Genomic DNA, 15758 nt, shown 5'->3' on the forward strand with positions numbered 1-15758 from the left:
ATTCATTGCCCTCATCATTCTCAAAACATTTGTTCTCCACCTAAGCCCCCGCATCAGTTCCTCATTTCCCCCCTCCCTCCCAACTCTCCCCTCCCTCATGAGCCCTTGATAATTTATAAATTATTATTTTGTCCTATCTTACACAGTCTGACGTCTCCTGAACCCACTTTTTTGTCCATCTCTCAGGGAAGAGGTTATATGTAGATCCTTATAATGTTCCCCCTTTCCATCCCATCCTTCCTCCACCCTCCCAATATCGCCACTCTCACCACTGGCCCTGAAGGGATCATCTGTCCTGGATTCACACTGTTTCCAGTTCCCATCTGTACAGTGTACATCCTCTGGTCTAGCATGATTTGTAAGGTAGAATTGGGATCATGATGGGTGGGTGGGTGAGAAGCATTTAGGAACTAGAGGAAAGTTGTATGTTTATCATTGCTACACTGCACCCTGACTGGCTCGTCTCCTCCCCGTGACCCAACCTTCTGTAAGGGGATGTCCAGTTGCCTACTGATGGGCTTTGGGTTCCCACTCCACACTCCCCCTCATTCACAATGTTATGATTTTTTGTTCTTTGATGTCTGATACCTGATCCCTTCAACACCTCGTGATCACACAGGCTGGTGAGCTTCTTCCATGTGGACTTTGTTGCTTCTGAGCTAGATGGCCACTTGTTTACCTTCAAGCCTTTAAGACCCCAGATGCTATATCTTTTTTTTGTTTTAATACTTTTAAGGGGGCTCTTACACATCTCATCACAATCCATACATTCATCCAGTGTGTCAAGCACATTTGCACATGCGCTATTATGATTTTCAAAGCAATCTCTTCCCACTTGAGCCCCTGATATCAACTTAAGTTACAGATTATTATTTTTTTCCCTATATATTGTCCTCCGTTGCCCCTCACCCACTTTCCAGATGCTATATCTTTTGATAGCAGGCCACCATCAGCTTTCTTCACCACATTTGCTTATGCACCCATTTGAGACTTTAAATCTTTACAAATGCAGAAAGCCTCATCTTTCTCCCTCAGAGTGACTGACAGATTCAAACCTCTGACCCTGAAGTTAGTAGCTCAAAGTATAACCCACTACACTACTAGGACTCCGAGGATCAAGGAGGGCAGTTATTGCTTCAGAGGTACTTTTCTTCCTGTTAATGGGGGAAAAAATTAGGAAACATGTACACTATGGTGAACAAATTTAATGTTGCCTGCTTTATACTTAAAATTGAGATGTCAAATGTTTTGTTAGATATATATATCTACCACAATTAAAAATATATTCATTGGCCTTAAGACTGTGGATTTTTTTTTTTAGTATGGAACGTTTCACAAATTTGTGTGTTATCCTTGCGCAGGGGCCATGCTAATCTTCTCTGTATCGTTCCAATTTTAGTATATGTGCCGCCAAAGCGAGCACAAACTGTGGATTTTAGATGCCACACAGTTTTTATTTTTGTTTTCAAGTTGAATGAGTTTGGTTTTTCATTTCATTTTTCCCTGGCAGTTTTATTGGCACATAATACACATATCATACAGTTCAATAGTTCAATCTCAATAAGATAGGTGTACCATCATCACCACAATCAATTTCAGAACATTTTCTTCATTCTCGTACACATCCTTATTAGCTCCCCATTTCCCCCAAACCTCCCTCCCCATACCCCCAAGGAACCTATATATCATAGATTTCCTATACAGAAAATTCTTTAAAAACCAACAAAACTGAGGAATGATGACAATAAAAGGCCGGATTGCAGTGTCTCCATAAGCAGTTTGCTCTCTGTGTGGATGCACGATGACAAAACCTCCTGAAGCGAACCCTAGTCTGACCTCAGTATTGGCGGCACGCAAGCGGGTGCCTTGGTCAAACTTGGCAGATAGGCGTGGCCAAGAAAGGCATTCCCAAAGAATTCAGAACTTAAAAAAAGGGGGAAGGGGGTTAATTGTGATTTAAGTAAAGATTTACAGAGCAGATCATCAGTTTTACATTCAGCAATTCATACACATTTTGCTTGAGCTCTCTCTTTGCAATCCTTATACCATGATTTCTCGTACTTCCCCCCAGTGTTTCCTGTTTGCTTTCTTCCTCCCTGCCTAAACCTGGAGACTTTATCTGTGGCCAAATACTGCCTTAAGAGCTTAAAAAAAAAATTTTTTCAGAGCTAAAATTTTTTTTAAGCGTCAACATTGTTTTATAAAATTTGTGTTACTTTCTCCATTTTACAGATGAATTTATAGAGATGCATAAAACAAAATATATACGTGAGAGCCTATAAGCCAAAAAAAAATAAGAATAACAAAGTAAAACAGATAAAAACCTCAATCAAAAAGAAAGAAAATACTAAAAACTAGCACAAATTTAAATAGAACATTAGGGAGATCGAATGATAGGGTGCTAATTTTTCACGTAAGTGCATCTGCGACACTGCACTTTCCACTGTACTCTGCCTGTCAGCAAGGCTAGTCACAGCGCTGGCCCATGGTCAGAGGGGATTCACCAGGGTCTTAAACCATGTGTACTTCCGCTTAACTTTTTTTTTTAACTGACACAGCTTTAAAATGGATCAGAGGAAGGAATTGTTTTCTTTTTTTTTTTTTTTTTTCCCCCCTTAAACCGTTGTTTATTGGCAGTGAGCTGGAAAGGGCGATGGAGTTAGCATACTGGAATTGTTTTCTTAATTCCTGCTTCCAATTATCCATATTGATTTCAAGAAACAAACAAAAAAAATGTATGTCAACCATTATGGTAGATAATTTTTTAAAAAACAAAAATATTTACATATTTTTATTATATATATATATATATATATAATTCAAATAAGATTTTTAAGTTACAAACTCCAAATGCATACTTTTCTAACACTTTACAGTCAAGTTGTCCATAGCTCACACGTTCTTCCTTACATTCACTTGAAGCCTTTGTCTTCTCCCCAGGCAGAGAGAGCGACTCATGCTGCAGTTAGCAGCCACCAAGTCAAAAAAACGAGTCAATTCTGAGTCACCCTTAGAGCAGATGCCAACTCACAGCAACCGTACAGGGTAGGGGAGAAGTGCCCGGTGAGTTTCTAAGACTAACTCTTTACAGGAGCAGAAAGTCAGTCTTTTCCTGTGGAGCAGCTGGTGGTTTCGAACTGTTGACCTTTGGTTAGCAGCCCAACTCGGAACCACGATGCCACCTGGACTCCTGGGATAGCGACCCTATCTATCTCACTGCTATATAATGACCCTCTAAGACAGGACAGCACTGCCCTTCTGAGTTTACAGGACGGTGACTGTTTACAAGACTAAACAACCCCATTTTGCTCAACAAGAACAGGCTTGCACGTAACCACTTCGCCACCAGGGCTTCTCAGATCAAAATAAGCAGTATTAAAAAAACAAAATAAAACAAGGCACCATCGCCAAAATACAAAACTGGTTTAAGATTAGAAAATCAACAAATACAATCCAACCTATTAACTGAAGAAGGAAACCATGTATGAGCTGCTGCACACACAAAAAAAGTGTTGAGAAAACTTAGCATCCATTCATAAAAAAGGAAAATAACTCAACAAACTAGAAATGAGAGGCAGCACCCTCAGCCTGATCAAGGGCGTTTTCAGGAAACCTATAGCTAATACTTAACGTGATGGTGACCAACTGATTTGCAAGTGACACATTTGTCTTTCTCCCTAAGATGTATGACAAGTCAAGGAAGTACATGTTCACCACTACTAGGCAACAGTGGATAAACAGCCCTAATTAGCTCAATAAATGAGAAACAAGAAATGTAAGGCACACATAAAGGAAAAAGTATGAAATTGTGGTGATGAGTGCACAACTCATAATATGACTGAACGATTAAATAGTATACTATGTGAAGTATATGGCAATTAAACTTTCTTATATGGCAAATACATTTTGCCACTCATTTGCACAGATCATGGCTCTTACAGAGAATATCACCAACGGGGACATACAGATGTCAAAGAAACTTATGAAGTGGCGTTCATCTTCACCAAGGTCACTCTCCGTGGTCGAAGAACCTGACCGCATGCAAGGAGCCCTGGTGACATAGTAGTTACGCGCTGGGCGGCTGACCTCAAGGTTAGCAGTTCAAAACCACAAGCCGCTCTGTGGGAGAAAGACCGGGCTTTGCACTCAGGTATGAAGTTCCAGTCTCGGAACCGCGCAGGTGCGATTCCACCCTGCCCTCCAGGGTCGCTAGGAGCCGGACTCAATCCCCACCCCCACCCCTGGTTTCCTGGGCTTCACCCCGCCAGCTGGTCCAGGGCCGCGTGTCTGGGAGGTGAGGAGCTGGTACCCTCCGGCTCGGAGGGTGGAGCCCGGGGTTCTCCAGCTGGCCGGTCATGGGCAAAGGGAGTCGTCCCTCACGGAGGAGCTAAAGTGGATTGGTTCTCCGTCTCAAGATACGCACCTTCCAACCAGCCAATAAGAACGGGAGGCGGGGTCTGACTGGTCTCCGTGGCAACCCCGGAAGTGTTGTGAGCTAGGGAGCCCGTTCTGGGCGAGCCCAGGTTGCTAGACGCCGGCCCCGAATGGGAGTGACTCAGGTGGGAAGGGAGAGGATTTATGAGCGTACAGGATGAGAGAGCGAGGGTAAGAGGGCTCAGAGACCGAGAAGGACCAAGATGGGAGCGGGGAGGGTAGCCTAGCCCCCTCGGTGGACAGAGAAGGATTAAGAGGGGGTCCCAGCGCTTGAGAAGAGGGAGGACTTCTAAGAGGATGGAGTTAAAAATATTTAGGAGGTTGATTTCAGGGAGCAAAAAAGAGAAAGTATTGAAAGGGAGTCCGAGCAAAGGTCTTTAAGAGGACAGAGAAGGTGGACAAGGATTGGCATTCAGATGGTCAGAGAGGCTGTCGGAAGAGCCAAGAGAGGATTATGGAGGCAACGGAGTTGATGGTGAACAGTAAGGGCTTATAGAGCAAGACCGTGGAGGTCCTAGGAATATAGGAACTATAGTCATATCGTTCCTAGGAATATAGGAGAAAACGTGAGGGGTGTTGGAAAAGGGCAGTGAGAAGGCTATTGTGGATCCTAGAAGTATTATGGGCAAGCATTTCATTATGGGATAGTGAAGATTTGACAGATGAAAAGTGAGAATGTGTAAGTGTTCAGTAAAGGTCTTGTGGGTGGCCTTTTGAGTCTGTTCCAACTCGGCACGTTTAGGACAGCACAGCTGCCCGATCGTGTACCCACAGCTGCCCTCTTCAGGAGCTCCTTGTCGGGTCTTTTCTGCCACGGTGGCTTGTGGGTTCACACTCCTGCCCTTCCAGGTATCAGCCCAGCACTTAACCATGTGCCATCAAGAGTCGTCTTGCTAAGTGTTTTACAAGGGCAAAGAGAAGACTGCTTGGGGAAACCAAACAAAAAAACCTAAACCCGTTGCAGTTGAACTGATTCTGAAGTTCATGGTGATTCGAGGTGTATCACAGTAGAACTGCTTCGGCCTGCTTTCAACGGCTGGTTTTTTGTTGTTTTCTGTTTGGCAATACTTCGTCAAGACTTTCCTCTGAGGTCGCTGGCCTGTCTGGTAGCAGCTGATTGCCTTAACCATATGTACCCATCAGGAACTCTTGTAGCGATGAGGGCAATTAAAGGGGACAGAGAGGGGTTCCAGGGGACGAGATAAAAGTTGAAGAGAATTGATGAGTGCTGCAAAGAGGATGTGGATGGAGATTTTACAGGAGGCGAGGAGAGATGTGTGAGATTGAAGAGGGGTGATGGTAGAGGGGATATAGTCCAATCCAGAAGTCCCACTGAGCCACAGTCCACTCCCTACCCCCAGGCGTTTGAGCTTCTGCCGGCAAAGCCCCCCAACGACCACTTATGCCTGGCGCTGCTGGCCTTCTTTCTGTGTTTTCCCATAGGCATTATCGCCCTGATCTTCTCTATCCAGGTGGGAATCTCATCAACCCCATCCTCACCCTTCCTCTCCTTCCTGCCGCTGACCCTGACTCAATTGCTTCCTCCTCCTCTCTCCTGTGCTAGAAGCCTCTCATCCCTAACTAACAGGGTCACCCCCTTCACCCTGAGTTCTTATAGTCCCTCACAGTCAACGTATCTCTACCCAGTAACCCTTTTGAACCCATGATTCCCCGTTCCCCTTCTCCCCTCAAACATAGACAAGGCACTGCAACAGGTGGAATAACCGGGCCCTGGCAGAGGAGACCTCCTACCAAACCTTCTACATCGCTCTCATAGGCATCGGGTTGGGCAGCAGCAGCATGATCATCTTACTCATTTTAATCCTCACAGATGTGCTCTCCCGATAACCCCTCTCTAACCCATGAACGTGCCACCAAATATATACAACAGTGTCACTCTTGCTGGTTCTAAATATTCCTCTAACTTGAATGGGATTCCTACCCCTTGATACCTGGAGTGCCAAGAGCTGCCCGTCTGGTTCGGCAACTTGAGGTGCTTGATGGGGGGAGTGAGGGCTCCCGTAGCTCCTTGGACCAGAATTCCAGACTCTGGAACCCAGCCAAAGGGTGGAGGTCATGAATGAGAGGGTAGGGCACTCTGTGTCCAAGGCATGCCCCCTTCCACCCACATTCTTGCATACTCACACAACTCTAAACTCACTGCAGCAAGTCCATTCCGACAGATAGCAACCCGAGAGGACAGGGTAGAACTGCCCTGAGGGGGTTCCGAGCCTCTTTCTGTGAGTAGAAAGCCTCCTCTTTCATGCATACCCTTCGCAAACTTAGGTATGCCTACAGGGGCTCTGACTGTGCTCCGTACCTCTGTCGCCGGAGATACCGGAGCCTTGTCAGAAACAGAACTTAAAGCAAGATGGGAGACTGACGTGTCACCAGAGAGTGACAGATCAGAGTGGTCCTCTCTGTAATTGGGGAACATTAAGGGACTGGTTATAATTCTCAGGTCAAACACCGATTATAGAGTGTTTTCACTGCAGAATTTATTTATTCATCCATACCCCTTCCATCATTCAACAGATCCTTTCTGAGCACATACCATGTGCCAGGGACTGCACTAGATGCTAAGACTATAGTAGAGTAAGGTAAATTAGGCCTTTTATAGTCTCGTAGTGAAAAAAAAAAAAAAGCCGTAAAAAAAAAAAAATATATATATATATATATATTAGATCATCGAAGGTGGTGGTAAGTGCAGTAGCATTTACTGGACAGGTGCACCAATAGTTCTCGAGTGGTCTACAGCAAAATATGTGTTGAAATGTCCAGCAACTCTTTGGCAACATCCAACATGCCATGCCATCCAAGTGTACAATCAATAGAATTGTTAAACAGCAGAGATCAAAAATACCTATCCCTGACAGATTGGAGATATTTCACAACTGATCCTTCAACAGAACCATGAATCATTTTGAGAAGCATGGTTAGCAGGCAATCACGTATAGGCATCGTCGTTAGACTCATGCTGGCTCCTATAACATATAAAACCCACCATGCCAATCTTTCACAAAACAGGAGTCCTTTTTGCACTCATGTAACCTGTCCACTCGGAAATTTCTTGTGGCCCACGTGGTGGTGATTTCACCATCCCCTAAGGCAGTGGTTCTCCACCTGTGGGTCGTGACCCCTTTGGGGGGGTGTCGAACGACCCTTTCCCAGTGGTCACCCGATTCATCACAGTAGCAAATGACAGTGATGACATAGCCACGACAATCATTTGATGGTTGGGGATCACCACCACATGAACTGTATGAAAGGGATGTGGCATGAGGAAGGGGAGAACCACTGACCTCAGCGCTAGGAGTGCCTGGAATGAAGGCAGCAGGGGTAGAGATTCTCCACCTGCGTCTGGAAAGTCTTGGCCCTAAAGGGACACATCACTTCTACTCCTAGTCCCTTAGATGGACCCAGTCTCAGGGCCTGAACTGGACGGTAGGGCCTCTGGGAATTGTAGTCTCTGACTGGGCTGGCTGCCACTCCAGACCTCTCTGAGATGTTCTTTGAGCCGAGCACTGGAAGTTAACTATTCAAAAGAGCCGGTGTCCACAGCGCTCCCATGCAGTGGGCACAGCAAGTTAAGAAATGCCTGAAGCTAGGCTGAGTTTGACGAGTCAGGGAACAAAAGGGACATCCGTGTAGCCGTAAGTAATGTCACACATCCACCACCATCCAAAATGGGTTGTTGTTGGAGTGTTCTCTGCCTTTTAAGGTACTGATGAAAGTCTCCAATTCCAACTCTCCTGAAGGGGAAATGCTACAACACTGTTCTTCACCTTTTATCTGACAAAATTCTCCCCACAGGAATACTACATCCAGCTCCCTCCTCTAGGCACCCAGTGCCCCCTCACGCGTGGTTCTGGACAGTGATGCTGGATACACAGCGATGACCAAGAAAGACCTATGTTAGGGTACAAAAGAGACCTTGAATCTCGGATATCGTTTGAGAACATTTAATGAGTCATAAACAGGAAAAGATAATGAGGGAGAAGAGGGAAATCATTAGTTTGAGGTCATAAAGGCGTCCAATGATTTATAGAGAATCAGAGACATTCCTAGGATCTGGGCGGGTGAAGCAAACTGTCACTGAAGCACGGTGTGGCAGTAGATCAATCAGTGGCAGTTGCAGGTCGGCCCACAGGAGCAGAAATGGGACGACGATTGGGACATGTACATTATGCCAGAGCTGACAAGGGCACTGCTTCGGGTCCTCTGACTATGTGACCCTAGCACCCAGTTTCCATCCAGGGCACAGCCAGAGAAGTCCCTAAGGGCCATGCCACTTCTCCCTGGACTAGCTAGGAGAGTGACAGCAATCCAATTTAATGTCCTCTGCCTAAGGGCAAAGTGATTCAAACTGGGCTAATGGTCGGAAGGAATTCAGTGGAGGCTGGATTGATGTGGAGACTTATTGATGCATTTCAGGCTCTGCTGTAACCTGTTGTTGTTAAGTGCCATTGAGTTGATTCCGACAAGAATGAAACACTGCCCAGTCCTGCACCACCCTCAAAAGTTCCATGTTTGTGTTAGGCTGGGCTGACTAGAGAAACAAATCCACCATGTATGTGTAAGAGCTTTGTACCGATAAGTAACTGTGCATCCAGCAAACATCCCAGCCCAGTCCAACTCAAGTCCCGACGTCCCTCTTCAGGCTCGCAGCCACATCCAAGCATGCAGCCTGCAGGAAGAGCCCAGGCTGCTGGGTGCCAAGCGGTGTGGATTCCATGGCGGTGGTTCTGGCAGCAATCAGGGTCAGCCAGCAGGAAGGTGAAGGCAAAGAGAGGGGACGTTCCCAGGGCCCTCCTCATGAGGAGGACATGGCCGCGCAGAGGCACCGTCAGACCGCGACCTGATTGACAGATTGAATACCACCCCTGCACGTGTGTCTCTTCAAGTGGCCATGAGATCATGTCCGTGTCACTGCTCCACTCTGCTTGAGCCCATTGTTCCCGCCACTGTGTCATTCGGTACGTTTCTCGGCTCTTTGCTTCACACTGAAGCACGTTTTGTGATCCAAAGGCGTTTTTATGAAGGAACAGAAAAGTTTCAGGTTTTACACTCTCAAAAGGGTACATGCTATTTCTGGAAAGCATGCCAAGCTTCAGGGAAGCCGGAAGCTACATGGGGCTTATGACTGGGCATGAAAAACCACGTGAAAAAGAACGGGCAGAACTGGGGACTCCCCGGGGACCAAGAGGTCAAGACTCTAAGAGAGCAAGGGACTACAAGAGCCAGAGCCCAAGTGCAGGTGGACCCCAAGTCGGCCTGGAGCAGGCCCTGAGGGGGCACGCCTGCCCTCCTCCGACCTGCCGCAAGACCAGAGCAAAAAGAGAGCTGGCCTTCCACAGCTGGGGTGTTTAACACCTCTGGCTGGAGAGGCACGGTTGAAGGTACTGGTTGACCTTATTCATGAACCTAAGGTGCGTGTGCCCGAGGTATTGGCTTTACCTGGATCTACAGGGTCTTAGCCTGTGCATGCTCCGTTTGTAACAGATTTACGTCGTCAGTTGAGATGGAGCCATTTTAACAATGGAACCCTACTGTACTAATGAGCCTGAGTATAGCCATTTTGTACTGACCCAAAGGTGGCCAATTTGCAGATTCTGTAATTCCTCTTGTAACTGCTGAGCCATTGTCACTTATTTCTGGAAATGCTGATAACCTGTCTAAACCCCCTGCTCCAAGTTCCCCTTTTCTCCATGCCGTGAGCTGCCCCCTGCCCCCTATGCCTTCGTCTCCAAATTCTCCAGAGAACGTGTGCCCTTTTCTCCATACAGTGGAAAGCCACCCTGCCCCTATGCCTTGTTTATAAACAAGTATACAAACCGCCCACTTTAAGCACATGGGGTCCTGGCAGAATTAGACTCTAGCCACCCCATGACCTCCGGCTAATAAAGGCTTACTAATTTTAATTAAAGTTGCGGGTGGGTTAATCGGTCGCGTCCTGGCACAACACACGCTATTAGATCGCTTGATTAGGGACAAAGAGGGTTGTCTCCCCAATGTCTGCATGGGGCCCCAAGACGGGTTAGAACGGGGTTAATCGATCGCGTCCTGGCACAACACACGCTATTAGATTGCTTGATTAGGGACAAAGAGGGTTGTCTCCCCAGTGTCTGCATGGGGCCCCAAGACAGGGGTTAGAACGAGATCACTAATTAGACACCTATGGGAGCGATTCAAACGGAGCATGCTCAGACACAAGCCTCCTTCGCCCAGGTGGGATGTCCAACTGGGAGCACAGACTAGGCCCAGCCACATGACATCACACAGGTGGGCTTAGACTTAGCCAATAGGATCAGCCAATGCCCTCAACCCCGGCTCCCCCCATCAGGGGGCTGCGGGAGAGCTTGAGAGCCAGGGACGCAGTCTGGCATGCCCTCTTGGCCGGTGGTCCCCAGTTTCTCTTTTATTCTGCCCTTGCTCAGGTGCCTGAGGGGAGTCCCTCATGTAGGTGGCGGGGCGCACCCCCTCTTGGCCCTCGGGGGTTCCCCAGTTCCTCGTGTGTAGGTTTCGCACTCCCCAGTTCCTGTATTCTCTCCAGGTGTTTTTTCCTGCCCAGTTGCAAAAGCCATCTGACAAGCTTCCCAGAAATCCTGTGTACCCTTTGGAGACTAATACCTGAGCCTTTCCCTTGCTTCCTACAAACCCACTGGGATGACAAAACGTGCTGCCGCGTGATTTCTTTTAGCGTGCAAAGGCAACCCAATCCAGGAACTAACAAATGCACCACAGTATGACAAAGTGACCAGTAAGGGGTGGGCTGTAAACCATAGCCTTTCGCAAACTGCATGCTCAGAATTGAAGCTCCAACACACACCTCGTTTCTGCCCTCAGAACATTCACAGTCCAGGGGGAGAGCCAAGACTTGGCACTAGACTGAGATGTGCCTTAGGCTGTCATGTATGCATTCGTGCACTTGTCTTCCTGTGTGTCTATTGCGGTACTGTTGCCAGAGCAAGCTTCCAACTGGAGGCTCTTTCCCTGCCAGTAATAACAAAGCAGGGAGCCAAGCTCAACGCTGGAGCAAAAAGATTTATTAGCGAAGCACCTTGAGAAGGGAGACAGGAAAAAGGCATCTTGCAAAGGGAGCTAGGAAGAGGTCTAAAGCAACACAAGCCACGTCTCCCGAAGGAGCTCATGTTTGTTCATGAAAGGTGGTGGAGGGTTCCAGGAATTGAGTCCCGTGGATAGATGTGAGTGCAAGAAGTGTTCAAAATGGAGTCCGTTGTGGACATCCCCTTACAGAAGGGTCTCTGGGAGAAGATGAGCCAGTCAGTGCAGTATAGCACCGATGAAACATACAATTTTCCTCTAGTTCTTTAATGCTTCCTCCCCCTTCCCCCCCAGTATCATGATCCCACTTCTAACTTTAAAATCCGTCCAGACCAGAGGATGTACACTGGTACAGATAAGAGCTGGAAACACAGGGAATCCAGGGCAGGTAAAGCCCTCAGGACCAATAATGAGAGTAGCAATACCAGGTGGGGGAGAAAGAGGGAACCGATCACAAGGATCTACATATAGCCCCCCCATGGGGATGGACAACAGAAAAGTGGGTTAAGGGATACATTGGACAGTGTAAGACATAAAAAATAATTTATAAATTATCAAGGGTTTATGAGGGAGGGACGGGGGAAAAAATGAACTGATACCAAGCGCTCAAGGAGAAAGCAAATGTTTTGAGAATGATGATGGCAACATATGTACAAATGTGCTTGACACAATGGATGGATGGATGGATTGTGATAAGAACTGTATGAGCCCCTGATAAAATTATTTTTTTTAATTGAGTCAGTTGCAAAGGGTTCTGAGTGGGATATCATCATTTCTTATGGGATGGTGTGCCTGCACCTGGTGGCTAGTTCCTCAGGTTCAAATCCTCTGCCTGGTCTTTGCTCCTGGGTTCAACTCAAAGTCACTTACGTTTGGTCTATCCTTGTTCCAGGGCTCAGTAAGTGCTGACCAAATGCTGAATGTTGCAGGCCTGGGAGTGGAACTAAAACATGTTCTTTTTTTTTTCTTTTTTAAAAACTTCTATGTTTCACTTTCCTCCCCCTAAAACCATTTTATTAGGAGCTAATAAAGACATCCTATCATTCCATAGTACAATCATATCAAGCAGTATTGTACATTTGCCACCAAATCCGTTTCAAAACATTTTCTCCCTTTTGAATTCCTTGAGATCAGCTCCCCCTTGTCCATCCACCGCCCCCACCATACCCGCCGTGGGATACTAAGAAGCTGGATGAAAATATTCTCTCCTCATAGCCACAGGGTTAGGAAGGCCAGCCTTCATGGGGAGACTCACAGTTATGGGAAAAATAATAACTAATATGCATTGTCCAATCATTCCACAACTCCCCCCAACTTCAGATGCTAATGTAGAAAGCTTATGGTGCCTGGCTATCAAAAGATATAGCATCTGGGGTCTTAAAGGCTTGAAGGTAAACAAGCTGCCATCTAGCTCAGAAGCAACAAAGCCCACATGGAAGAAGCACACCAGCCTGTGTGATCATGAGGCATCGAAGGGATCAGGTATCAGGCACCAAAGAACAAAAAATATCATTATGAATGGGGGGGGAGTGCGGAGTGGAGACCCAAAGCCCATTTGTAGGCCACTGGACATTCCCTTACAGAAGGGTCTCAGGGAGGAGACGAACCAGTCGGTGCAGTGCAGGAACGATGAAACATACAACTTTCCTCTAGTACCTAAATGCTTCCCCCACCACCACCCTGCGCACACGCGCACACACACACACACACTACCATGATCCCAGTTCTACCTTGCAAGTCTGGCTAGACCAGAGGATGTACACATACAGATAGGAACTGGAAACACCGGGATTCCAGGATGGATGATCCCTTCAGGACCAGTGGTAAAAGTGGTGATACTGGGAGGGTGGGTTGGAAAGGGGGAACCGATTACAAGGATCTACATATAACCTCCTCCCTGGGGGGACAGACAACAGAAAAGTGGATGAAGGGAGACACCCGACAATGTAAGATATGACAAAATAATAATTTATAAATTATCAAGGGTTCATGAGGGAGGGGGGAAATGAGCTGGTGCCAGGGGCTTAGGTGGAGAGCAAATGTTTTGAGAATGATGAGGGCAACGAATGTACAAATGTGCTTTACACAATTGATGTATGTATGGATTGTGATAAGCATTGTATGAGGCCCCAATAAAATGATTAAGACAAAACATGCTAATGTTAAGCTGTTCTCTTAAGGAACCTATTCGCTACAGGCTGTATATGCCTCTCTTTAAAGCGGACAAGGTTGATTTTATTCTCATCAAGCTAGGAGCCAGCCTTTTCCTTTGTGTCTTAGCTGCCAGGTACTTGAATGACGTACCCACCATTTTCCTGGAAGTTAAAAGGGGGCCAGATGCATATAATTCTCCAGGAACAAACTCTTCACACACACACACACACACACACTATAACAGTGGTTTGCAACCTGTGGGTCGGGACCCTTTGGGGGTCTAACACCCCTTTCACAAGGGTCCCTTAAGACCTTCAGAAAACATTTCCAATGATCTTACGAACTGAGACACCGCTCCTGTGTCTCCAGGTGGGCCCACCCACATGCAGATATGCTCACATACGAGTACCGGGGTGTAAAGACTTACCCATTCTACACCATGCTTCAAGACAAAATTCCATTTATTTGTCATTAAAAATAAATATTTCAAATAATAATTTATAAATTATCAAGGGCCCATGAGGGAGAGGGGCGCGGGAGGGAGGGGAAAAAATGAGGAGCTGATGCCGGGGGCTTAAGTGGAGAGCAAATGTTTTGAGAATGATGAGGGCAAATGTACAAATGTGCTTTACACAACTGATGTATGTATGGATTGTGATAAGAGTTGTATGAGCCCCTAATAAAACCATTTTAAAAAGAGAAATATTTCACAATATATAATTACATATTGTTTTGTGATTATCACTCTGCTTTAATTATGTTCAATTTGTAACAATAAAATATATCCTGCATATCAGATATTTACATTAAGATTCATAACAGTAGCAAAATGACAGTGATGAAGTAGCAACGAAAATAATATTCTGGTTGGGGGGGGTCACCACAGCATGAGGAACTGTATGAAAGGGTCGAGGCCTTAGGAAGGTTGAGAACCACCGCTCTATAATACGATAAGTTTAAGTTACCTCCTACGGACACCTAGATAGTCGAGAAAATGCTTTCCTGCTATCTGCTATTTAAAATTCTCCTAGAGTAATTGTCACCATGTTTCTTGCTTGCTAGACACTTTCTTTGAAATGGTCCCCGAAAAGAAGTCAGGATGTCTGAGAGTCACACTTTGCCTAATCTATTGAGTATCTGCCTGATACACATATATCCTGTTTAATAAACTAGCTCGCTCTCTCTTAATTCCAGTATCTGGACGGGTTCCTGATGCTCCCCTGTCTATCTTTTTCTTCCACAATCGCACACGCAGCTCCTCAGGACCCATTCCGTTGTGGGGCCAGAACCCATACCCCGCCCCCACCCCCCACCCCTCGGAGCCTTATTTTAGTCCCAGTAGGGTTCACCTATCCTACGCTTCATAACACCTTATCCTTCCAGGGAGAAAAACGTCTTCTTCTTACAAGATGTAAGGCAATCGAGAATGACGTCGCTATTGTAATATGCCACAAGTTTAAACATTAATCGGATTTGGTAAGGTCCATATGTGAAGGCCTGGGGAAATCCCTTAAAGTCATCCGCAGTTGAAATATGGGGCACAGAATAATGCATGCTGGAGAAGGGGTCATACGTGTCCTCTGGTCCCCCACCCAGACAGAAGTCACTTCAATTCTGAAATCAAAGAGTAATGTGACCGCATCCCTTCACCCGATTCTCTCTCCCCTGGAAAATAGTTCATGCCTCGAGGGGACTGAACAGAATTGTAGATGAATGGATACACTGGATATGGCAATATAATATACATTAAGGGTCCATGGGGTTGGTAGGGTGGGAGAGGGAGGGGATCAAGGGGAGCTGATATAAAAGTTCAAGAAGAAAGAGAACGTCTTGAAAATGATGGCAGCCATTGTGCAGTGATGCCTGATCTAATGGGACTATGGATTGTAATCATATCTGCAAGAGCTCCTAATAAAGTGTTTTTAATAAAAAGCGTTGGGGGGCGGGGCATAGCGCATGCCCCAGGGTGTCAAAGTAACAAGGGAGGAGTGGCGATCCCCCTGCCCCGTGGTCTCCGCAAAGCGAAAGCGCCCGGGGCCTCGAAGGAGAGGGGAGCCCGGCGGCCGGGCGCGTCCTTCGCCGTCGGCGCGCGCGTCGTGACGTCA

The 15758-nt window shown here is 46.5% G+C and overlaps 1 protein-coding gene and 2 non-coding genes across 3 annotated transcripts in view; 2 read left to right on the plus strand and 1 right to left on the minus strand.

Annotated features, from left to right (window-relative positions):
* Positions 1-1316: 1316 nt before the first annotated feature.
* LOC115870462 lies at positions 1317-1423 on the minus strand. Its single transcript, XR_004046727.1, has one exon. It is a non-coding gene; the product is annotated as a U6 spliceosomal RNA (small nuclear RNA).
* Positions 1424-1727: 304 nt separating this feature from the next.
* LOC115870419 lies at positions 1728-1842 on the plus strand. The gene has a single exon (XR_004046696.1). It is a non-coding gene; the product is annotated as a small nucleolar RNA SNORD89 (small nucleolar RNA).
* Positions 1843-15097: 13255 nt separating this feature from the next.
* Positions 15098-15758, plus strand: part of HAUS5 (HAUS augmin like complex subunit 5) — a gene marked incomplete at its 5' end in the record, with an annotated part of 8205 nt that continues 7544 nt past the window's right edge. Inside the window, one exon of the mRNA XM_045293035.1 lies at positions 15098-15129. Within this exon, the coding sequence (XP_045148970.1) occupies positions 15098-15129 (32 nt within the window). The remainder of the gene's footprint in view (positions 15130-15758) is intronic.

This window comes from Echinops telfairi, unplaced genomic scaffold (genome assembly GCF_000313985.2).
Source record: "Echinops telfairi isolate 266 unplaced genomic scaffold, ASM31398v2 ScPeMD7_655;HRSCAF=1070, whole genome shotgun sequence".
Taxonomy (NCBI): domain Eukaryota; kingdom Metazoa; phylum Chordata; class Mammalia; order Afrosoricida; family Tenrecidae; genus Echinops; species Echinops telfairi.